The sequence below is a fragment of the Zalophus californianus genome, chromosome 4 (genome assembly GCF_009762305.2).
Source record: "Zalophus californianus isolate mZalCal1 chromosome 4, mZalCal1.pri.v2, whole genome shotgun sequence".
Classification (NCBI taxonomy): domain Eukaryota; kingdom Metazoa; phylum Chordata; class Mammalia; order Carnivora; family Otariidae; genus Zalophus; species Zalophus californianus.
Window position 1 is genome coordinate 9294097 of NC_045598.1, and position 23964 is coordinate 9318060.

Below are 23964 nucleotides of genomic sequence, written 5' to 3' on the forward strand. Positions count from 1 at the left end.
AAAACTTCTATAAGAATGTTGTGAAATTAGCCTGCCGTATAGTCAGCACAATAAACGCAGCTGTGGGGACGTAGCGTGGACCGTGGTAGCCCGGCCGTGTTCGTGTTGGTGTCTCTCATGGAATGGTGATGGGGGCGATATGGAGGTGAGCGAGCTGCTTGAGACGGCAGGGCACTGGTTTTCCTCGGAGTGTCCTTAGAGGCTCTTTATGCTCCTCTCTGTAAAGACTTGTTGTTGAGTCTGAATCTGTTTTTTTCCAGCACAGAGCCTTATAATCATTCAGGGACTCAATACGATGCCATAAGTTTAAAACATGCCAATTTCTCTCTCATGCTGTGCCAGTTTTTCTTAAATGGGAGTATGAGTGCCTGTGCTTATGCGTGTGTGTGTGTGTGTGTGTGTGTGTGTGTGAGAGAGAGAGAGAGAGAGAGAGAGAGAGAGAGATGCTTAAGAAATAAAGATGGGGTCAGATTTTGCTTGGCATGACAACTATCATCCCTGGTAGCTCTAAGCATTTTACCAAATGGACATTAATTGGTTTCCTTCTGTTCTATTTTTATTTTGTAGTCATTTTAATGTATATGGAGCCAACCCCTTCAAATGAGACATTTTGTCATTTAAACATGTTATTTAGGTTAACCGCCATGGGCCCAGCTTCAGCGGCACTGAGGACCATGGAGGAGGGGTCCGAGTGCTTGTTCCCCCATGACCTAACCACAGCCGTCTCTAACGCACATGTGCCCAAACCCAGGCCGCCGACAGCCATGTGTCGTCTGCATTGTGAGCTTGGCACACCCGCCTCCTGGTACCAGCCCCTGCCCCTCCTTGCCTGCCTCCAGTGGCCCTCAACCCTGCTGTGGCCTGTGGGACAAGAGCCCTTCTGGCCCACATCACCCTCGTGCGCTGATTAGACAGGAATCCACAGATCTGTTGAGTGCAGTGTTTAATGTGACACAGATGTGGGACACACTGCAGATCTTTCTGCTTTACAAATTTTCAGCTTTTTGCATTTCATCAGTGTTGCTTATTATTTACAGAATGTAACTTGAGACAGCAGAACAGATTGTAATTTTTAAAAAAAAGGTTTGGGGGGTGATGGGGCCACAGGGGATCTGGGAGAAAAAAAATCCAGTAGTGTGGAATGTTGTTTGCTGTCCAGACCAAACAAACCAGTTTGCCAAGGGTTGAGGGACTATGGCAATCAGTCCCATTCATGTTCACACTGGCAGCACTTAATTATAAGGCAGTGTGACCTTCTTATCGCCAAATAAGGAACAATCTTTTGTCACCGACTTGAACGTCATGGCACCAGGCAGACACGCAGCTTTTATAGAGGCCCTGAAGGGTATCATGGAGCTGCTAGCTTGTGTCCTGCTTCCTTCCTGTCCAAAGAGGAAGGACACCACGGAACCCACGCCCCACTCAGACATGTGGATGTTCTCCTTGCCTTATTCCTGCTCTGGCTTTATACCCAGCCACTGTGGCAAGAGCCAGAACAAGAAAAATCTCTTCTTTTGCCTGAAAAATCCGAGATATTCTTGAGGCTACCAGAAGGATGGGCCAGAGCCAGTCTGACACAGTTCAAAGAGAAAGTGCCATCTCTTGTTGGTAGAGGGGCAAGATGTGACTAGAGGTGGCCCTGGCTTCTGAGAAGGCTCAGCTCACGCAGGTTCAATTTGATGACAAACAAGAACAAGCTGGTCAGCAGGAAGATGAGGAGGAGTGGGTGATTGGTGGATGCCTTTCTGTTTCTAGGTCAAAAGAGACTAAAACTTGGGACTGAGCTCATGAAAGCCATACATTAAAAAGTCTTTGAAGAACATTCTCCCTGGAATTTGAGCTAGTTCAGAGAATCGGTCACCTTGGCCAGAGGTTCTGAGCTGCGTCAGCGCTGAGTGTCAAGACCGGATGAGACTGGGCCTCTGAGCAGCTCCCAGAGTGCCAGGCCCCACTCTTTTCCTCTGCTGGAAAAGTGCGCATGGTGCACGGTCCCCCAAGGCCACCAGGCAGCTGTCCAGTGGCTCCCTGGGAGAACGCCACCGAGGCAGTAACTTTTTGACGGGCCCCCGCATGCCTGTGCTCTGGGGGTTCCTGGGTCGTCACCGAGTCCCCGCCTTTCTCCGTTGTCAGGGCTTAGACTACCCCCCCACCCCGCCCCGCTCCCTTGGCCTCAGCAGCAGCAGCTCGGCCTGCTCCGGTGCTAACGCAGTCTTGGGGCCATCGGTCTGTCCATCTGTGAGTATGCCTGTGCCAGAAACTATACTAGGGGCTGGGGTACAGCAGTGCGTAGGACAGAAAACCCTGGTTCCACGTCGCTTCTGCTCAACACTTAGCTCGCGCTGCAGGCCACGGCTCGCTTCAGAATGCGAGCCCCCCTCTCTGGAAGAGGTTGGTGGCTGCAAAGGGGGGGGGGGGTGTCATCCTCCCAGGGTCTCAATGTGACACTCTACCACCTGCAGGCTACGCACAGAGTCTGTTTATCCCTGGGACTGTGGAAGCTGTGGGGAAACTTGGATTCTTGTGACAGTTGTTGGTTAATCTTGTGTCTGGTCCGTTTTTGAGGCATCTTCTCGCATTCCCTCTTTCTCCTTTTCCACCCTCCCCCTCCCCCATACTCTGCCCGATGGTGGAAGGTCATATAGAACTTCCAGCCTGGATGAACGGGTGGTCTTGAAAATCATGGTGGGCTGCAGCACCCCATACCTGCTCTGCGGTGGTCACGACGGAGGCCCTTCGCACAAGAGAGTGGGGAGGCCCCAGGCAGGGGGTGGGTGATGCTGAGGGCACATCCGCAGCCCCTCTTCAGGGCAGCTCCGTTTTCAGGTGTATTCAGGTTATCTTACAAACATCATTTAGGGTAAGTGTTCTGCCACTAAAACTGTCTTTTAAAAACCTCTGTTATGATGAATTTTATTAATGGCAATGTTCTAAAACTCCCCATTCCAATTGTCAGAATTTGCCATTTGGTATAATTTAATGAGCTGCGAGGTGGATTAGCTCCAGCTCTTCAAGGACAGTTCATGAAGCACACGGGATGGATGGGGTAGGCCAGGTGACTGCACACTCAGGCGCTGTTCCTTCAGCAAATACCTGTGCATCCGAACATTTGATGTACTGCTTCTGAGTCATTTGTACATACTCAGTAAATCATGTTTCTGTAGTGTTTTTCAGGCTTAAATTTTAAATCTAAATTTTAAAAGTTGTGCATTTTGGTATTCTCCATTGATTAAACACCTAAGCATTCTGAATAAGGGCAGGGGAGAGGGAGACAACTTTTATGAGTACCTGCTGTGTGCCAGGCACTGTGCTGTGTACTTTTCATATATTAATTATCTCATATTATCAACCAACCAAGTAAGTATCGTATTCCAGTTTATTGATAAACAAACTGAGGCTGCCAGCAATCTAGTAACTTATTCAAGATCACTCAGCTAATAAGTGAATGGACTGGGATTTCAGTCTGTGTTTGTCTTTTTTCAAAGCCTTACGTTCTTCTCTATACCACCACTCTCCTAAATTTCATCTCTCTCTTAAAAGAGATCAACTTTGGGGAGAAGGTAGATAATATAAAGATAAAAGAAAGAAATTAGTAATTATTTGCCAGAAATCAGTCTGAAAAGATCTGGTTTATTTTGTTTAATCAGCTTGTTATCCTTAGCATTTGCATTTAATAGCCACAAAATCAAGTTTACCAGGATTGTGTGCTTTGGCCCAGGTGAAATATTTTAGGATTGACATTTGAGGTGACAGGTTAGCAAGGAATTTGCCCGTGGCTTGAGAGATTCCTGTAAGCACTGCATTCTGATTCAGAACGCTGTGTTTAGAACACAAATGAGGCTTGTGTTGGTCAAATACCTCATTTTTGTAATGATGTTGAAAGTTGCACACCACTTTATAAGTTGTCTACTATTTAAAAAAAAAAAAAAGCAAAACAACCCCGGAATGCATACAGAAAGGCATTTTAGGAAATCCAGGCTATCAGGCCAGTATCTCACTATAACATTATCCACTTGATTGGAATTCTTAATGAAGCCAGCCGGCTTTGCCCCTCCCCCAGCGTCATGAACAGGTAGGCTCACCCCCAAGGCAGTTAGTTGCCTCGGAGGGGGGAAAAAAAAAAACTTTCAAGTAGCATTGTTCTTAGAGGTTAAATCCCAGTAGGCGTATCTATTGGCATGAGGCCTACCAGCTGTCACAGTTGCAATGTCATGGGGTCCCCAAAACATGTGTTGGGTTATAGGAAGCCTTGACCCCTATAAACAAGTCAGGTGCGAATCCCACTGATGGGAGAAAGCCCAGCCCAGGAAATGTTGTCCCCACTGCAGGATGTCAAATTACTGAAAACAGCGATAGGAATATAGTTGCTAACGATTTCATGAATCAGCATCTTTCCCACATTTTTCAGTTGCGACAATACAGTGCGGATTTTGTGTGTTACACATACAACTTCAGAACTCTAGAGAGAAGGAAGTAGAATGTTAACAAGAAAGCAGAAGGAAAAGGGAAATATTTCTGTCTGAAGCAGTTTCCCCAATAAGAAAATTAAGTGAGGAAGATTGGCTGTTGGACCATAGTCCATCCCGGCTTTGGCGACCTAAGCTAGGTAAGGGCCCGCCTTGTATACCCATGGTGCTCTCCACAGATACATCCTCATCACCATCACCATCACAGGCAGCATTTTGTTGATTGCCTGTCACATACCAGGCACTGTTATGAGCGCTTAGGTCCATAATTTACTCCTCACAACAACCTCATTATTATCATCCCCGTTTTACAGATGAGGAAACCAAGGCCCCAAGAGGTTACACAACTTGCCATAGGTCACAATTTGTAAGTGGTGGAACTGGGGTTCCAACCAGGCAGCCTGGCCTCTCCCCCGATGCCTGCCCCCCCCCCCCCCCCCCACGCCACATTAGAATTGCTTGCTTTTGTTAATCTTCTACGTTAGACTCCAGCAGGGTCCCTGGAAACTTGATTGTCTTCCCAAAGGCCTGGCGCTGGCCTATGCATGTGATCACTCAGGAAAAGTCATTACACGGGGTGAGGATATGGGGGTAGAGGAGGACACACACCATTCGCAAGGCTCTGAGCAAGCTCGTTTTTCTGGCTGCCTTAGTTTGGATCCTCGGTTTCATTCTGCCCAACCTAATTTTTCATGTATTCAAAATCCAAATCGTCGTAGCAAATATTTGGTGCAATTTTCTGGGTTCAAGGTTTAGTGTGGCCAGAGCTCAGCAGTTATTATTAAACCAATGGATTGAATGCTGTCTCTGAGTGGGTTCTAGAAAATGGATTTCTGTTTGTCATGGAATTCTGGGGAAGAATTTCTCATGTAAACTGAGCCAAACTTTAGAGGCTTTCATCCTCTCGTGGAATCTCCTCTGATTACAGTTTCCACTGAAAGGAGTAAAATCTGTGGAGGAAAAATGCTTTCCCACTTAGTCTTTGGAAGTGGGGACGGTAGAGACCGAGAGGGCTAGAGGTCAGGGATAGGATGGAACCCGTGGTGTGGTGGGCTTTCCTGAACTTCCAGACACTCTACCACAGTGGGTATCGGGGGCAATTTAACCAGTTTGTATACCAGTTTTAACCAGAGTATTGTTTAGACAGACTGTTGAGTCCTTTTAAAGAACTGACAAATGTTTGGTTGAACCATTCAGTTGAGAATCCTGGTATCTTGTAGCTGTCATCCATTAACAGTATTTGAAGAGATAGTCTGGGTTGACCTTCTGTTCTGAGCTTAACTGTTTGTGCTCAGTTGAGCACAGTATATATCTGTAAGATATTTAATTAAAACAAAAGTCTTGGACACACACATAAAGTAAATGCAGGCACAATCCATCACTCTGTTGGGGTCAGTACACACAGCCCCTGAGGAAGATGGCAGTCATCAGGCGAATAAACATTCTATTGTAGTAGGAAGTCACGTGTTTGACACATACACTTTCTCCTCATTTACTGGTTGTTTTTGAACCTCCCTTGGTTGATAGACATTGGCCATGACAAATTTCTCAACTGACTAATAGCTTAACTTAAGCTCTACGGGGGTATGGGCCTGTGTGTACAGCATCTGTCTTCAACTAATAGAGCTATGACATAGTTACTCATCATATAAGCGAAGAACAAATAATGGCTAGCCAACTGTTGACCCTCGGGCTGAAAGGCAAGATCAACCCAAGTGGAATTGGTTAGATCTCCTGGTGTCACCTTGTTTGGGTTTTTTGTTGCTTAAGGAACATGACATGAATTGTTTTCATTATCCTCATCTTTGGTTTGGGGCCTCCAGGGTATGTCAGATAGCAGTGGCCAGATGCAGACCTATTGTGTATTGATCACGCTCACGGGGTGGATATCTGCTGTGTATCAGCCACTGTATCAGCAGCCCCTTCCCTGGGGGAAGAGTTGTCCGTGCCGCACAGCCGACTCTCTGACATTTTCATGGAGTTCAAAGCTCAAGTTCATTTGGTGCTGACATTTTGGATTAGCTGGTTGACTGGAAGGCCTGCTTCTTTCTATACACTGTGAAATTTATAAACCGCAGCAGCTGAGAGCTTAAAATGGCCGACAAACCCCCAGCTGGCAGCAATTAAATACACCACAGACCTTTGGCTAAACAAAGGTTTGTGGAGGCAGAGTTGCTGCATATGCACTAAACAGACTCATGTTTTAAACCATCTTTTATGTCAAGTGTTAGTAAGAGATGCTGTCAACTCCTGAGAGGTGAGTGGGCGGAGTTTTGCTACCTCTTGTGTAATGGAGGATCCGTTATCCCCAGGGCTGTAGTGCCAAGACCCTGCCCAAGAAGCAGCACAGCCTGACAGGGAAGGTGATCAAGGGAGAGGGAGCAAGGCAGGCCAGGGAGGCCAGAGGATGGCCCAACAGTGGTGGGCCAGCATACCTGAGAAGTTGACCCTCCGTCTCTAGTATCCACAAGCAAGGCTCCACGGCTACTCCATTTCTTGTAATGGGCACCATCATCCTTTAGGTTGAAAAGGAAATGTGGTGATGAGAAGAAAACAACAGGAGGGGCGCCTCGGTGGCTCGGCTGAGCGTCTGCCTTCGGCTCAGGTCATGATCTCAGGGTCCTGGGATCGAGCTCTGCATCGGGCTCTCTGCTCGGTGGGGAGTCTGCTTCTCCTTCTCCCTCTGCCTCCCCCACACCTGCTCTTTCTTGAACTCTCTCTCTCTCAAATAAATAAATAAAATCTTAAAAAAAAAAAAAAGACAACAGGATGCCATTTTATATCCATTTGAGCAGCAAAAACTTGAGAATTTAGACCGGTACTGTTTAACATGCAGTTTAAATTTAAATTAATTTAGATTACATTTTTTTAAAAGATTTTATTTATTTATTTGACAGAGAGAGACACAGCGAGAGAGGGAACACAAGCAAAGGGGGAGTGGGAGAGGGAGAAGCAGGCCTCCCGCCAAGCAGGGAGCCCGATGCTGGGCCCGATCCCAGGACCCTGGGATCACGACCTGAGCCGAAGGCAGACGCCCAACGACTGAGCCACCCAGGCGCCCCTTTAAATTACATTTTTATTTTTTTTTCCCCTTTAAATTACATTTTAAAAAATTCAGTTCCTTGGTCACACTAGCAACATTCCAGTTGCTCAGTAGCCGTATGTATGTTATTGGACCAGTGCTGTCCTGGACAGTACTAAGTGTAGGAAAGGATATAGTTTGCGAGGCTCTCTTACATGCATTGTTGGTGGGAGTGTAAATCTGAAAACAGTTTAAATCGTCTTGTTAGGTGAACATTCATGCCTGGTGCTCCAGCAAATACCTCCTAAATATATATATATCCAAAGCAACTCTTGCCTCCCTTCACCAGGAGACAGTTTATAGGAATGTTCATAGCAGACTTGTTTGTAGTAGCAAAACCTGGAAATAATCTATGTACCATCTACAGGAAAACGGACGAATGATAGTATATCTATACAATGAAATGATAGCAATAAGCAGGTACGATAAATGGATTATAGATGCACACAGAAGAATGGCTGAATCTTAGCAGCATATGACTTAAAAGGAAGAAATAAGTCCCCCCAAATAAAGAGGCAGTGACATCCTTTTTCAAAAGACTAACACAACTAAAACCAAAGAATGTAATGAGACTATACCAGAGCATATGTTGAGATGTAATAAGAACACAGGAAAAAGAGACGCAAAGGAATGATAAGTACAAGATTTAGAATAGTGGCTGTCTTAGGTGGAGGAGGAACGGGGGTGGGGGGGGGAGGGAACGGCAGAGGACCACACAGAGAGATTCAGGTTATGGTCAGTGACGGCGTTTTTGTGTTGGGGTTGGTGGTTTCACAGATGTTTATTATACCATTTAAAATAAAGAAAAGGCCAATGATGACAGTGGGCCTTGAACCGAGGATAATGATGAGCCTAATCCTAAAGTGCAGTTTACAAGAGAATAGAGTCCTTTCCTTCCAGGTGCTCATAGGCTCCCAGGGAACATGAATACAGGAAAGCAACTTAAGAACTGTCACTCAGAAATAGACATGCCACGTTCCTGAGTCACAGCGGATGAACAAACAGGAGTGCCATTACCTATAGCCACACTGGTTCCAAAGGGTTATTTGAATTTAGAGTTTCATCAACAGATGGGGAAGACCATTCCATCACCCAGTGGCCTGCACTGGAGAAGATCATTTTAAAGTTTTTTTCTGGCTTACAAGGTTTGAAAACACTAGCTTGTGGTTTTTTGTTTATAATTATTTGATTAAGTTTGGTACCAGATTTGTTCACACACAGTGATTTTAAGTGCACACACACACCCCCCACCCAGCAGCCTCCAACTTGGGCTTTAGAAGTTAAAATTTTAGGTGAGTTTTGGAGAAGAAAGGATAGTTTTTCAACAGCAATGAAGCAATAGGGGATTCTGGGAGGAATTCCTTTAACCCCTTTGTGCTCCTAGTAAGAGTATCTCTGAACCACCCCTTCCGGCAGCCCCTAAGAGTTACAAGACTATAATGGGAGACTGTTTCCTTCCACGGCAAAGCTGAACTCTTTTCTTCTATGTCCGTGTGAGAAGTGAGCCTTGAATGCCACAGTGAGCTCCTCCAGTCAGCAGTATCGGAACGCTATGCCCAGCCTTCCTTGATGGTTGGTTGGTCACAGAATGAAGACCTTGGAAGTGGGAAGACACTGTGTAACCTGTGGGGAAGACAGATAAGAAACTTAACAGATAGGCAGTGTAAGCACAAGGGAGCTACTCGACTTTCCTGTTCTCCGGTGTTTGGGTGTGCTTATAGTTTACTTCAGAGATGTGCTGGGAGTGGAGGTGAGGTTGGGTCAGTGAAATTTGGGGAGGATCCTGAGGGATGCCATGGAGTAAAGAAATAACTGTATGCACCAGACAGCTATTTGATAATGTGATAACATGGGGCATAATTACGTTCTCAACTATTCTGTAGTTGTTCCAAGATGTGATTTCTAGGAGCTCAGGTCCAAAAACAAGCCTCCTTTCCTTGACTTCTGTGGCTTCTTTGGATCCCACCAGAGGAATTTAGGACTCTTAATAAGTGTTCTTCTCATTGGTAGTAGGCTGTTCCCACTTTGGGTACTAATGAAAAGATTGTTTCTCTTTAGGAAAATACATGTGTTAGCAAAGACATTAATTTCATGACCGTGCCTTCCTGCCCCTTCCTTCGTTTTGACTAGTGTAAACACACCCTTGATCTTTCTATCAGGAAGATATGACTCTAGCTGGTTCACATTTTGCCTTAACTTCATTGACCGCCAAGGCTCAGAATCTCTGGTCTTCAAACTCTCCACCAAAGTTTGTATACCATCTTTACTGTTAAGTTCCATAGTTAAAATGGCCCTTATACCTGCCCCCCCACCCACCCACAAATGCATTCATTCATTTACTCAACTAATGTTTATTGTTTTTCAGCCATGAACTGGGTACTGTTCTAGATCCCAGGAAAGCAGTGAATGAAACAAAATCCTTTTCGTGAATGTTCCAGATGGGATGCCAAGCAATTAAGCAAATGTTTTATCTAAGTGGGATGTGAAGCAAATGTGTTTTGGACACATGGCTAACTTGATCTAACTTGTATTTTATTTTATTTGTTTATTTATTTTTATTTTTTTAAGATTTTATTTATTTTTGACAGAGAGAGAGAGCACAAGCAGGGGAAGAAGCAGGCAGAGGGAGAGGGAGAAGCAGGCTCCCCACCGAGCAGGGAGCCCGATGCGGGGCTCGATCCCAGGACCCTGGGATCATGACCCGAGCCGAAGGCAGACGCCCAACAGCCTCAGCCACCCAGGCACCCCCTAACTTGTATCTTAAAAGCGTCATTCTCGTTGCTGTGAGGAGAACACACAAGGGTGGAGATAGGATAAATTACAGGACTACTGTAATAATCCATTACGAACCCAGGGATCACTTGTTAGTTATGATAGAGACGGAGAAGTAGGTAGAATGGGAGTATAGATGGATGTTGAGCCCACAGACCTCCCAGTGGATTGGGAAGATGTGGTGAGAAGCATCAGGATGAAACCTTACATTGACAAGCTGTGGGGAACGGGCCCCGTCATGTTCCTCTTGGAGGGGCCTTTGGGCTTCTGCCCCAATAGCCTGAACCTCTTCCAGGAACTTCATGGGCGACAGAATAGTAGGGGGTATTTGCCTTGGGAGAAGGGCCCTTCATTAGCCTGCCCTGGGCAGGGCTTGGAATGACAGTAGCTGTCTCACGGGCAAGGCGACCAGAGCAGGGCTTTGCTGGCTGGGAAAGGGTACCATGCTCCCTCCCCGTGCTTAGCCAGCATCCCTCAAACAGCAGTTGACCGGCTTCTCCACCGGTAGCTCTACAGCAGCTCTTTACACTGCCCTCCCTACCTTCAGTTAATAGTGAGCATGTAGATAGCCAACTAAATCTTTAGGTCAATATTTAGAGGGCCTAAATCTTAAAGAAGAGATTGAGACTATGTGTGGTGGGAGTATGTGAGTACATGATGTAAGTAAAACTTTTTTTTACCCATTCTCTTAGTACAGATCATTGAAACTTCTTGACAGTCTCCTTACATCACCCTTGAAGAGCTCAATTAGTGGTATCTAGGGCATCCTCAGTCCTGAACTTTTAAAAATTTTATCACTGGCTTTCTGGCTTTCTTGCACATATCAAACATTAACCAGGTATGGGACTTCACGCACCATGGCCCAGAGCAGAGTGTTGACCCGGGTCCAGGAGTGCTTTGCAATGTCCCAGTTTCACCGCTACCTCATTGCGTGGCCTGTGGCAAGTTTCTGGCTGTTTCTGTCCATATTGCTACCCCTGTTTGCCCACCAGGGCACTTCTGTGCCTTTGTAAGTAAGTCTCTACACTGCCATTAGTACATGGTTCTGAAGTGCTGATTCAGTGCTGATTCAAGCCTTACTCCTCTCTCTTAGCTGTGTCTAGAGAGGGATGTTTTGCTTCAGTGGAATCCAGGAACAAATAACGAAAAGTACAACAAGTACAAGGCTGAGGACAGACCCGGCACACTCTTATCAGTCATCTGAAATATGCACAGCCTTTCCAAGACAAATACGGACTCTTGTTTCTAGGAAAACACCGAAAAGTACTTATCAATTACCCTGTATATGGTTTGTGGAAAAAGACAACATCAGCCTACCCTGAAAGCCATGGCAAAGCAGATTCCTTTGGGCAACTGACAGCCGAGTGGCATGAGTTAGAGGCGCTGCAGAATCCCAGACTGTGGCCTGGGCCCAGTCCATGGAGCCTCTCCTTGCCCTCCCAGGATTCCTGTGTCCCTTGCCCTGTGCCCAGGCACTGAGCTCCTCCTAAAAGAAGTCCAGAAGCCTGGTATGTGCTTCCTAGATGCCCAGGCCCCCTCACTGTTCTTCCTGGCCCTTGCAAGTCCAGAGACGCCTCTCCTAAAGATTCCTAGAAAAGCGGGGTTTTCCCAAGTAGAAGTCTCAGTAATAACAACAGCAGGAGCCGTCAGTGGTGGCTAGCCCACATCCTGTCCAGCACAGGCTCCACGAGCTGTCCTGTGAGGTACGTGTCCTCCTCCCATTTTAGAGAGAAAACTGGAACCTGGCATCAAAGAAGCAAACTCTCTTGTCCATGGTCGCCTAGTCAGGACATGGCAGAGACAGGGTTCTCGTCAAAACCGGAGTCTCAGGGCGCCTGGGTGGCTCAGTCAGTTGAGCGTCTGCCTTCGGCTCAGGTCATGATCTCAGGGTCCTGGGATCGAGCCCCGCATCGGGCTCCCTGCTCAGCGGGGAGCCTGCTTCTCCCTCTCCCTCTGTGCTCGCCCGCTCTCTCACTCTCCCTCTCAAATAAATAAATAAAATCTTAAGAAAACAAAACAACAACAACAAAACAAAACTAGAGTCTCGAATGGCTCCCTCCTAGTGCATTCATAGGTGATGCTGCGGCGTAGTTCTGGTCACTAAATTCAGAGTGTGCCTTGTATGATGTAGTGCTTTTTATTTCAGATGAGGAAGGGAGATCCTTTGAACCATAACACTTAACCTCCCTGCTCGGTGTGCCTTTCCCCATGCAGGACTCAAGCCCAGAGGGTTCGGAAGCCTCGCTGCTGCAGCGGGCCCCAGGGGCTGCTTCCTCGATACTCGGAGAGCCAGGCGGAAGGGCAGGAGCAGCTCTTCAAGCTAACGGACAACATTCAAGATGAATTGTAAGTGGAGCCGTGGGAAACCGGCCCTGTTGACTCACTGCGTTCATTGTCTTTTCTATCTCTGAGTCCAAGAAGTTTCCCTTGTTCGGGGCATTGCCATGCCTCTTCGACCTTGGAACTTGTCAGAGATTCCTTGGCCCAAACGTCCTACAGCTGTAGGTATAACTACTTGTCCAAAGCCTTTTACTCAAAGCAGTGGTTCTCAAACCGAGTTCCACACCGAGACCTCAGTGTTTTGTGTCTCGAAAATGGCAGTCTCTTCCTAGTTTGTTCAAAGAGAGACGATAAGGAATAAAACGTTCCCAACTTTAAGGCTTTTTTCTGTGTGAAACGTCCTTAAGCTTTGGTGTTCTAGTGTTTGCTGCAGAATGCCTAGTGAAACAAAACAGGGAAACAAACGGCAGACAACTAGTGGCTGAAAATTTTAGAAAAGCAATCTTTAAAACATTGTTTTGTTACCCTTCAAATGTGAAGCCTTACATACCTCGGGTCTTGTAGTATCTTCAGTTAGTGAAATTATTCCAGGTTGGTATGATACGATTCAGTTTATCACTATTTCAGGATATTCTGCAGAGACCCTTTTAGCAGAAAATGCTCTGTAACTTAAGTGGGTGTTAGAACCACCAGTCCAGAGAAGGCGTTTGGTTATGCCTGATGAGTAGCAAAATGCTCGCATAATTTCTTTTAATGCTTACTTATCTCCTTTAAGCTAAAGCAAGAAAGGGAGGGTTCTGAGGGCCGTGAATATGTCGGGGTTGATGGAGGAGTGTCTGAAGGAGAGGAGAGCCTTCATTGTCATTGTTCAAGAGCGTGCTAAGCTGACCTCATCTCATATTTTTGTAGCAGTATTTGAATGGAAACATCAAAAATTAAGTCCAGAAATCATTTGCTGCTTACTGGATAAGATGGCTTCTTCCTGGATGCATGTGTTTTGTGTAACCCAAACCCCCTGCAGTGTTACTGGAAGGTCTCTTGAGGATGGCGGGGCATAATACTGCCCGAGCTCAGGCTGCCGTAAAAAGCACCATTTTTGTCACAGTTCTGGAGGTTGGGAAGTCCAAGATCAAGGCACCGGCCAGTTTGGTTCCTGGTGAAAGCTTTCCTCCTGCCTTGCCAGATGGCCAACTTCTGGCTGTGTTCTCATGTGGCCAAGAGCGAGCAGGCAAGAGCTCTGGTGTCTCTTATGAGGACACTAATCCTATAGGGTCAGGGCCCTTACCCTTATGACCTCATTTAACCTTAATTACTTCCTTCCTCCAAATAGGGCTTCAACATAAGGATTCTGCAGGGACACAGTTCTGTCCGCAGCATGCTTCTTGAATATGTTCTGCTTTTTAAGTCTAGGCCCAGCTCTGATCACCATTGCAAATAAGGGACTCCCCAGGCAGCTTCACTTTGGGGAGGACTTTCTATTCCTGCCTCCTTGGGGAGGATTTGGTGGCATGGTGGAACTTTTGGATCAGAGGCCCCGAGAGTCATGCCTCAGGTGTAGCAGGGCTAGAATGGCAGCCCCAGCAGCACTGGGATTTTTGTCTGTTCCATTCACTAGTCCATCCTTAGCACCTAGAACGGTACCTGGCACATGATAGGCACTCAGTAAATATTTGTTGAATCAATGATAGCTGGAGAGCTGCGGTATAGCATTATATTAATACGTGTTCACTTTGCCATCTTTTGGGGGTTTTTTGGTCAAAGGTTGAGATTATAAAGTATTGTACGTTGTACTTTTTTTTTTTTTTAAAGATTTTATTTATTTATTTGAGAGAGAGAGAATGAGAGACAGAGAGCACGAGAGGGAAGAGGGTCCGAGGGAGAAGCAGACCCCCTGCCGAGCGGGGAGCCCGATACGGGGCTCGATCCCGGGACTCCGGGATCATGACCCGAGCCGAAGGCAGTCGCTTAACCGACTGAGCCACCCAGGCGCCCCTGTACGTTGTACTTTTAATTTCCTCCCCCACTCACCCCTATTCAATTCGAACGATCTCTGGCCCTTACAAAATTCATTTTCAGTAGAATGACATGCGCCAAAAACACAAGGGAGAAATTGTGTGGTACAGCAAAACCAGGATTGTTCCCAGTGAGACGCGCACATTGGAAACAGAGCCAGTTCGGCTGAAAACTGGAATCAAACCGAAGTCAGTAAAATCGATTTCTTGAAACTCTCGAAATTCATGTGAACTGGGGAAAGATATTGGCATGAATGAGTTTTGACTCTAAAGATGAAAACCATGTGTTGCTACCCAAGTTTGTGGGTTAAATCTCGCCAGTGAATGTTAAGGAAAGCACGTGACCGTGGCCTTCCTCGGGTACAAGGAAGAAGTCATCAAGGAAGCCGGCAAATTCTCTGAAGTATCCTCAGTTGTCAGGCTGGGTCTTCACGGTGACGTGAACGTTAGAATCATCACTTTGCAAGAAGGGGGTTTTCAAGAAAAGCACACAAGTGCCAAATTATACCTCTGACTTTTATCCTAGAATTGTAATTAAAAACATACTTAAAGACCTAATTATTTGCATATTTTCCTTCAGAGTTAACCCCTTAAAAGGTCTTTAATACCTTGCTCTACTGTTCTAACTAAATGTTTCCACATTTTTTCCAGTTAGACTCACTGTTTCACTTCTGGAAAATGTTGTGTAATTACTTCCTGATGTAGTGAAAACCCCACAAAGTCCCCAGTGCCATGGGCACTTCAACTTTGTCCTCCCAGATCAAGTTTCATTTAATTTTTCATTTTACTTAATTAATTAGTATTAAAAAGATAGTTACTGACATAGGATTTAAGGTCTGGCCAGCTGAAAAGGCTTCGGTTTCAGAAGAATCGACTGTTTCTCTGGTATGTTACAGACTTAACATTGCTTCCCATTCTTTTCAGTTTGGGTTTTGAAATACGATCCTGGGTTAAGATGATGTTAAAGTAAATTTGTCCCATCTGATTAAATTAATTTTGCCTTATAACTAGCATCTAATCTGTAGCCAGGGACCTCATTTTCATTTAAAAAAAAAAAAAAACGGAAAGGAAAAGGAAGTTCCTATTTTATGTCTAATACTTTATCACAGACAAAGCGACACACCAGTATTGTAAGCATTAGAGTGGCTCTTAACCTGATCAAAATAGGTGCCTGTGAGCCACCCACGTGACCTGATACTATTTTCTGGAGTTTGACAACTGGGTTCTATTTTCAAAATGTAGTTTCAGAAAATAACATTGATGAGATTGTTTTTTTAATACAAAGAAGTATTAAAAAAAAGAAAAAGTGGGGTGCCTGGGTGATTCAGTCGTTGAGCGTCTGCCTTCGGCTCAGGTCATGATCCCAGGGTCCTGGGATGGAGCCCCGCATCGGGCTCCCTGCTCCGCGGGAGACCTGCTTCTCCCTCTCCCACTCCCCCTGCCTGTGCTCCCTCTCTCGCTGTGTCTCTCTCTGTCAAAGAAATAAATAAAATCTTTAAAAAAAAAAAAAAAAAAGGAAAGGAAAGGAAAAAAACAGCCTATAAACCCACCAGCCAAACAAGTTCTTTCTCCATGAAAGAAACTCATGCACATGGTCAGCACATTCAGAACAAAAAGAAATGAAATCAAGAGCAAAATTTTCCTTTCTTGCCCTCCTTGTAAACATACTGTTTTTGGTATTTTCGATCTTGTCTATCCTTTTTTTTTTTTTTTTAAAAGATTTTGTTTATTTGACAGAGACGCAGCGAGAGCGGGAACACAAGCAGGGGGAGTGGGAGAGGGAGAAGCAGGCTTCCCGCCGAGCAGGGAGCCCGATGTGGCGCCCGATGTGGCGCCCGATCCCAGGACCCTGGGACCATGACCTGAGCCGAAGGCAGACGCTTAACGACGGAGCCACCCAGGCGCCCCTTGTCTATCCTTGACAAATTGCAGATAGAGACAGAAATCAAAAATTTTTTTAGAGCACAGGTTATAGTGTTGATTCTAACAGCATAGAATCATCAATATAAACCTTATAGTAACATACAGTCTGAAAACAAAAACAAAAGACAGCTCCTTTTGAGGAATGGGATAAAATTCATTAGCTTCCATTTTCTAAACCGGATAATAACCTGTCAATAACCATTGACACTTAGGGAATTGGACATTCTTTGATATGCCCCTACATAAAAACTTTTGTGTGACTGATTAGCCAGCTATGCTGATAAAAGTTAATGGCTTGACTAAATCTTTAATAAGTTAAATCAAGAGTTCCAAGAGAGTTTTGTAACTTTACTAGTGGGTAAAATATATCCATACAGAGTTGCGTGTGGCTCTGGCAAATTCCCCCGGACCTTACAATGTAAATTCACTGTCATTTTGTAAGACTACCTAACACGTAAGTGTATTGAATGTTACTCTGTGCCAGGACGAGTAAGAAATTTGCTCTTTCCTTGACGAGTTTGCAGTCTAGCAGGGGAAGCAGGATGGTATTCCCAACTACCTATAACATATGATTGCTTTTAAAATAGAAGTGTGAGCCGTGTGTTAGGAGGCCTCAAGGGGAAGTGATTAATTTATGCTTGGAGAGCCGGGGGAAGACTGTGGACAGTTGGCCCAGCCCCGCAGGATGAGGGGGATTGTGCCTGGGAGAGAAAAGAGAGAGAGAGCCGCTGAGAGAAGGGTGCCGGGCAGAGGTGGCAGAGCTCCTGGCGTTTCTGGACGGTTGGGGTCCGCCAAGTGTGGCGGCAGCACCCATGGAAGATGGTGGCCTACAGGCCAGATCCTAAGAGCCATACCGAGTTCACTTGTTCTGTAGGCAGTGGTGAGATTTTGAAGAGGACCCCACTCCAAATTACGCGTTCAAAATGTAACCTTGCCGGCAACAGAGAAACGGATCAGAGTCAGAGAGAGGAGACAGGAAGGCGGTGGCGGGTGCCCCCTGGGTGTGATCCACGTCAACGACATAGACGGTGGCTGTGAATGGGAGTGGGGGGGGGGGGGACAGAGTTGAGGGTACTTGAGGAGGTGGCATCAGCACTGACTAAATACAGAATCGGAGTGAGGAGGGGTTGAGAGTGACCCCCGGGCTTCTTGTCCTTATGGTTGGATGGCCAGGAAGGGCCGGAGGAAGAAAGGGACAGAGGATGGCGCCACTGCGGAGGGGAAGGCCCCAGTGTGCTGCCTTGGCTGGCTTCTCCGATCACCCTGAGTTGTGGTTCCTCTGGCGGACAACTGACACGTTTGCCATCTGTCTCCATAGCAGGGGACCCCCAGTCTACAGCTTCGTTTTAATCATCTTTTGATGTGGTTTCTAGATTTTGTAAAAAAGAAAAAGATGATGATGACGACGAAGAAACCCAAAGCGTCGGTGGCTGGTGGCAGGAGTGCTAGGGAGGCGTCAGGAGGAAAATGGGGAGGCAGAGCTGTTTGCAAAGTCAGGCTCTGGGTTCTTGCTCAGACGGCGCTCGGGGAGAGAGTGAAGCCCAGCCATGGCTTCACTCTCTCTCTTTCTCCTCGCCGCGAGTGTACCGTTCGCTCTGATCTGCTTTTGAGTTGAAAAGACTTCAGAGTTGACACACACGTCCAAAGAGTGCTATTACCTGTGGTGACGGCAGGGTATGAACGGGGCCTCTGGTCACAGAACAGAGGTCTGGCCATGAATCCTTGAGACTTTGCTACTTGGTGAAGAACCTGGCAGGTAGCATCACCTCTGTTGGATGAAGAAACCGAGCCACAGGGACGGCAGCTGGCCTGCCCAGAGTCACCCGGCCTGGCACCATTTCCTCATGTATGAGAAGTGGCACCGTAGAGCCTATGAGCTCAGAGCCACCCTTCCTCCCGTGGCGGCTCTGGCCAGGCTGAGGACTTGTGCCCTCCGTGGCATCTTGGAAAGGAGTCTATTTTAAAGCCCATAAAAGTGTTCCTGTATGGAAAGTGCACTAATAATGTTAGCCACCCTGGCCTGGCTGTGAGAACAGCTGTCTGGATGGGAAGGCCTGGCTTTCGAGAGGCTGTGCCCCAGTGTCAGCTACGGCAGGTGCCAACAGGTGAGAGTGGGGGCAGGGGTCCTGGGATAGGTCCATCCCGTGCTGGACCAGAGGAGAGGAAATAAACTCAGTTGGGTTTTTATTTATTTTCTTTAAAGATTTTATTTATTTGAGAGAGAGAGAGAGAGAGAGCACAAGCAGGGGAAGCGGCAGGCAGAGGGAGAAGCAGAGTCCCCGCGGAGCCGGGAGCCCAACACAGGACTCGATCCCAGGACCCTGGGATCATGACCTGAGCAGAAGGCAGACGCTTAACAGACTGAGGCACCCAGGTGCCCCTCAGTCGGATTTTTAGTGCACATTCCTACTCTCACCCCAGTTGTGGCGGCCAACTTTGGGGTCTCCTTTGGGAGCCCATTGCATGCCCAGCCCACCTGTGCTCAGAAACCATAGTCCGTTTTCAGTGTTCATGCCAGTTGCTCAGCAAGTCCTGGCCCAGTGGCACTTCCTGTCTATGTCAGGATGCTTTTCTCATTTCTCTCTCTCTTTCTGTTTGTCTCCCTCTGTTTCCTCTTTTCTTCCCCCTGGACGAGCTGTTTTAGATTCCATTCAGTTTGATTAAGCGATAACGCTGTCCCCTTGATACTGTCAGAACCTAGAATGTGGGAAATTCTGTGCTGAGTGGCCTGAACACCAAAAGCTGCTGGGTATTTTTAATTTTGGCATTGAGACTTTACAAGTCTGCATTCTTGGCATTGCCAACCAGTTCGAATAGAACAATAAACCCCAATTTTTGTCATGCAAGGCTGTAATTAAAATGGCAACAGGAACAGGCAGATACTTACTGAGTACGTAGGGAGTGGCTGACTCAGGAGTGGTGGGCTCTCAGGGAGACGTGGGGGTGTCGGATATGGACCCCACTCTGACATCAGCTTAGAGCCAAGTCCGTGTTTGGCAGTGCTTTTGAAGGTAAGCAGTTTAAGCATTCAAAAGTGGGGGCAGGTTTGGAGTATTTCAGGGAGGCTTTGTGGAGAAGTTAGAGCTTGGAAATCCTCAGGTGGGGAGGGTTTGGATAGGTTGTGCCCTGAGGGGGGCGAGGGTGGATCTGTGACCCTGCAGGTGAGCGAGGGCCTGGCATATTCTCTGGTCTGAAAGGAAAGCGGCCGGGCCCCGGCGGGTGGGCCTCCGTCCCATCAGCCGTTTGGTGACCGCTGAGAAACAAAGCCATCCTGGGACCCCAGTCCCCAAACAGCTCCAGGGGGAGCCTCAGCTCAGCGGCTACAGTTTGGAAATTCCTCTCAGGACATCAAGTCCCAGGGGGCCAGAGCTTGACAGCCAGCCTGTCGTCGGCTCTTAGTATTCTTGCCGTCATCTGGTCTCTTTTGCTGTCCCTCGACGTGGCCGCCCCATTGTGGCAGGCTGTCACAAGATGCCGCGGAGGCGGCCAGGCCCCGGAGAGCCGCCGTGGCCGTTTCCAAGGGTCACTGCCCTTCATTCAGGAGCGGAGCTGAAAGGTCTGACATGCATAAATTTCCACTTTAAATCTGGGAGCTCCATGGAGGAAGAGGAATGGGATTTTTTTCCGAGCGGCCCTACCGCCCCTCCAAATGATGACTGAATGTTAGTCAAATCAAGATTACAGCTTCAGAAAGCACTTTCTAATTTATTAGATTTTTCTGAACATGCAGTGGCATTCTCCAGGCTTCCCTCTCACTGAGGTATGGAGCAGAGGCCCGGACAAGGAAGGAAGCAGACTCTGTCTTCCCGCACCCGCCCGCTGGGGAACCCTGTTTAACTCCGAGTTGGGGTGGGGGGGCACGCTCATACCCCCGGCCGCATCTCCATCTCCCCGCCGGTGTCTTCAGGGCCCCAGGACTCACCCCCCTGCATAGCAGTGAACGTTGTCAGTGGCTACTTCATCAGTAGTGAAAAGCATTGTATTTTCCTCCTGTTGTGTCCAACAAAGCCCGGGTACATTTCCTCTGGGCCTTAAACTCCCTAAAAACTCTCCCTGCAGAAAACCCCCCCCGCACAATGCAATGTCAGGATATAAAGTGGTTTCTCTTGTTTATACTGTTGGTCGTCCTCACGAGCGCCCTTTCTCGAGCACCCCTGTGTAGGGGGCCCCATGCTGTACAGCCCCGGGAGGTCAGTGACACTTTTATTCCTAATCTGCAGATGAGGGAACTGAGGCTTGCAGTGTAGTAGACGGGAGGGAGCCTGGACTCCAGGTCAGCAGCCCGCACCGGGCCTCCTCCCCTCCCGCTGGCTCGGTGACCAGGAGCAGCCCTGCCGCAGCGGGCTGAGGCTCGGCTCGGCTCGGCATGCCGTACTGACTTTCCCCCTCTCTCGGCAGCTTCATAGCCGTGGAGAACACCGACAGCTACTGTGTGCTCATCTCCTCCAAAGCCGTTTACTTCCTGAAAAGTGGCGACTTCGTGGACCGAGAAGCCATCTTCCTGGAAGTCAGATACGACGACCTCTACCACTGCCTCGTCTCCAGGGACCACGGGAAGGTGTACGTGCAGGTGACCAAGAAGGCAGTGAACTCGAGTAGTGGGCTGTCCATCCCTGGCCCTTCCCACCAGAAGCCCATGGTGAGTGCACAGCTGGCCCGTCTCCTTCGTCCCGCTGAGTGGTCTGTAGTCAGTGGTTAAGAGAGAAAAGGCCCTCGGAACGCTGTTGCCCTGCTTATCACGCTTCCCACCAGGAAATCATCTTAGGTTCACACTGGGCTGCCATTAACCGCTAGGGGTACTGCTTTTCAGTCCTACGTACAGAAGGAGCTCAGTGTGCATTAACTGGGGTGAGGCTGTCCTCCCAGCTCTCCCAGTGACGACCCAGCACGTGTGCCCCCACTGCCCGCCGGTAACAGTCCGGGCAGTAATAACCCAGCTCTAGCAAGTGGCGAGGGCCTGCTGACGTGATAAGACGTGACTCTGCCGTGCATTGGCTCTGAGGTGTTAGAGCATGCACTGGCTCCCATAACAATTGCAAACTTGTTTTTCTGTGCAGAGAAGCAATATCTAGCATACGCCCTTCCCCAGAATAAATTCTACATAAATGTTTATAAATAAAACTTATATATTGCCTCCAAAGGGTACAAGGTATTGTCATGGCAGGACTTTTAAATACTAGCCTTCCCATTAATCACCAGCATGCATTAAGGATACACTGTCTGCCAGGCTAGATAGATACTAAGTACTTCCTGAGGGTTATTTGGTGTTGTACTGTCTTTGCGCCCACTTGCCCGGTAAGGAGGCTTGGTGAGGGCAGGTGACTCGCTCCAGGTCACATGGCCAACACTGGGAGGAACTGGGGTTCACACCCAGTTGGTGTGACTCCGGAGCCAGCAGTCTACACCACTTTGCTTGCTGCCTCCACTCAAAGAAACTGTTGGCTCAGCAGAAGCACATGGGAGGAAGCTCACCACCTCTAGCCATAGTCGGACTTCGCTGGCTTTTCGTGAACCTGAGGTGTTAGTCATGCCCAGTTTTCACCTAGTATGCCAGGATTTTCAAAGCTGCATTTGAGAATGATGGGCCATTCAAATGGCCCTGCTTATCCCTGGCTCTCTCTGCAGACCAGAAACCGCAACCAACCTTATTGGGCCTCTCTCCTCAGGAATCCCTTGACCTTCCCCTGCTCAGGAATGCACTTGGGTTTGGCTTGGCTTGTGCAGGCTCCCCTGGGGTCCTTGGCTTAAGTCAGGGCTGGTAGATTCACAGAGTTAACACCCAGAAGTTGAACATTTCCACAAGTTCCTTTTGATGGTGGGGAGCTTTGCCCAGCTACGCTTTTGCTCCTTTCAAGGCAAGTGAGCAACTGAGCATTCTTGGTAAGAGCGGCCTCTAGGCATTTGTCTGAGGATCCTTCTTCCCTCTTTGCCACCAGGTGTTGGAGGTGAATCCCCTTGGTGCAGTCCTTTCTTCTTGCTCTTTATCTAGCCTCAGCAGACCCTCACCTCCTCAGAGCTGAGACTGGTGCTGGTGCTCCTGTACAGGGAGTCCCAAATGCCAGGGAACTGTGGCTTGGCTACCCAGTCACCTGGTGCGTATGTTAAAGATACAGACTCCAGGAATCCACCCCACATCTTGAGTCAGCATTCACCAGAAGCAGGCCCTGGGAATCCTTCTTAAAAGTAAACCCATACCAGTGGCGCCTGGATAATTCAGTCGGGTCCGACTCTTGATCTCAGCCCAGGTCTTAAGCTCAGGGTCGTGAGTTCAAGCCCCACTATGGGCTCCACCCTGGGCGTGGAGCCTACTTTAAAAAAAAAAAAAAAAAAAAAAAGGAAGCCCATACCTTTCTGATCTGCCGCCAGGCTGGGAGATGCCTGGGCCAATTTAATTGTCCACATCCTGTGATTTGTTTGCCCCCCCCCCCCACCTCTGGGCGGGTTACTGATTCTGTTCTGCTCTCCAGGTCCATGTGAAATCCGAGGGCCTTGCTGTCAAGTTATCACAAGAGATAAACTATGCAAAGAGCCTTTACTACGAACAGCAACTTATGTTAAGACTCAATGAAAATCAAGAGCAGTTGGAGCTGGACTCCTGAGAAATCCCAGCTGCCAGAGAGCCGCTCCCAGACACAAACCCCAGATCAATCAGGAGGAAAGGCCCATAGGCTTGGCCTCAATCAGAGGCAAAACCAGAATAAGGTTTGGGGGACGAGGTCAAGAAACGAGGGGAGGATGCAAATGGAAACCATACCAACTTGTGGGTGGGGTGGGGGGGGTTACTTTAGATTATGGGGAAGTAATTTTTAAAAGGTTTTGGTTGAATAACGTTAAAAAAAAAAGTGTACTGAGATGAATCTAATTTTTCGATTGCCCTGTATTTTGTTAACATGTACATATGTACAACTGTGTGTTTGTAAATATATAGGAGCGTTTCTGAACAGGGCCTGTGATGTGTGTAAAGGTTTGTTAACTGTAAAATAATATAAAATTATATTGGATCTTCTATTGCACTAATTCTACACGTCTAATTCAGGGTACTCTCTTTAAAAAGGCATTCTTGAAAGTTGAAGAATGTTCTGTGTTAGTTTTGGAAACCAGAGAAGTCACAGGAACCAAGACTGAGTGAGATTGGAAGTGCTCTGGCGGGCGCCTTTGAATCCGGTGGCCCCTGGGGCTGGATCGGGGAGCCGGAGCCACCCCCGAAGGAGATGCGGGACTGTGGCTCAGAAACCCATCTTTTATTTATTTCCCATCCCCATTTTTAAAAGTAGTTCCTAGATTATCACAAATTCGTTTTTTCTCCTGACTAATCTCACTCAACTTTGAGATAAATTGTGTTCCGTTACGGGGGCGGGAGGGGGGGGGGGGGTTGGGGGCAGTGGGTGTGCGCACACACCCACGCACACGGCAGCATTATAAGATTTCCTTG

At 47.6% G+C, this 23964-nt stretch overlaps 1 protein-coding gene and 1 non-coding gene across 7 annotated transcripts in view; both read left to right on the forward strand.

Annotated features, from left to right (window-relative positions):
* Window positions 1-23538, forward strand: part of VPS13D (vacuolar protein sorting 13 homolog D) — a 243972-nt gene extending 220434 nt beyond the window's left edge. For 5 of the 6 annotated variants that reach the window (XM_027598088.2, XM_027598452.2, XM_027598171.2 and 2 more), the window contains 3 exons: window positions 12532-12663; window positions 20931-21171; window positions 23000-23131. In XM_027598088.2, the coding sequence (XP_027453889.2) occupies window positions 12532-12663; window positions 20931-21171; window positions 23000-23131 (505 nt within the window). Of the gene's footprint in view, window positions 1-12531; window positions 12664-20930; window positions 21172-22999 lie in introns of all 6 variants that reach the window. The other variant, XM_027598258.2, reaches the window with a different exon arrangement.
* On the forward strand, window positions 21360-21494 carry LOC113917775. The gene has a single exon (XR_003518353.1). It is a non-coding gene; the product is annotated as a small nucleolar RNA ACA59 (small nucleolar RNA).
* Window positions 23539-23964: the final 426 nt, after the last annotated feature.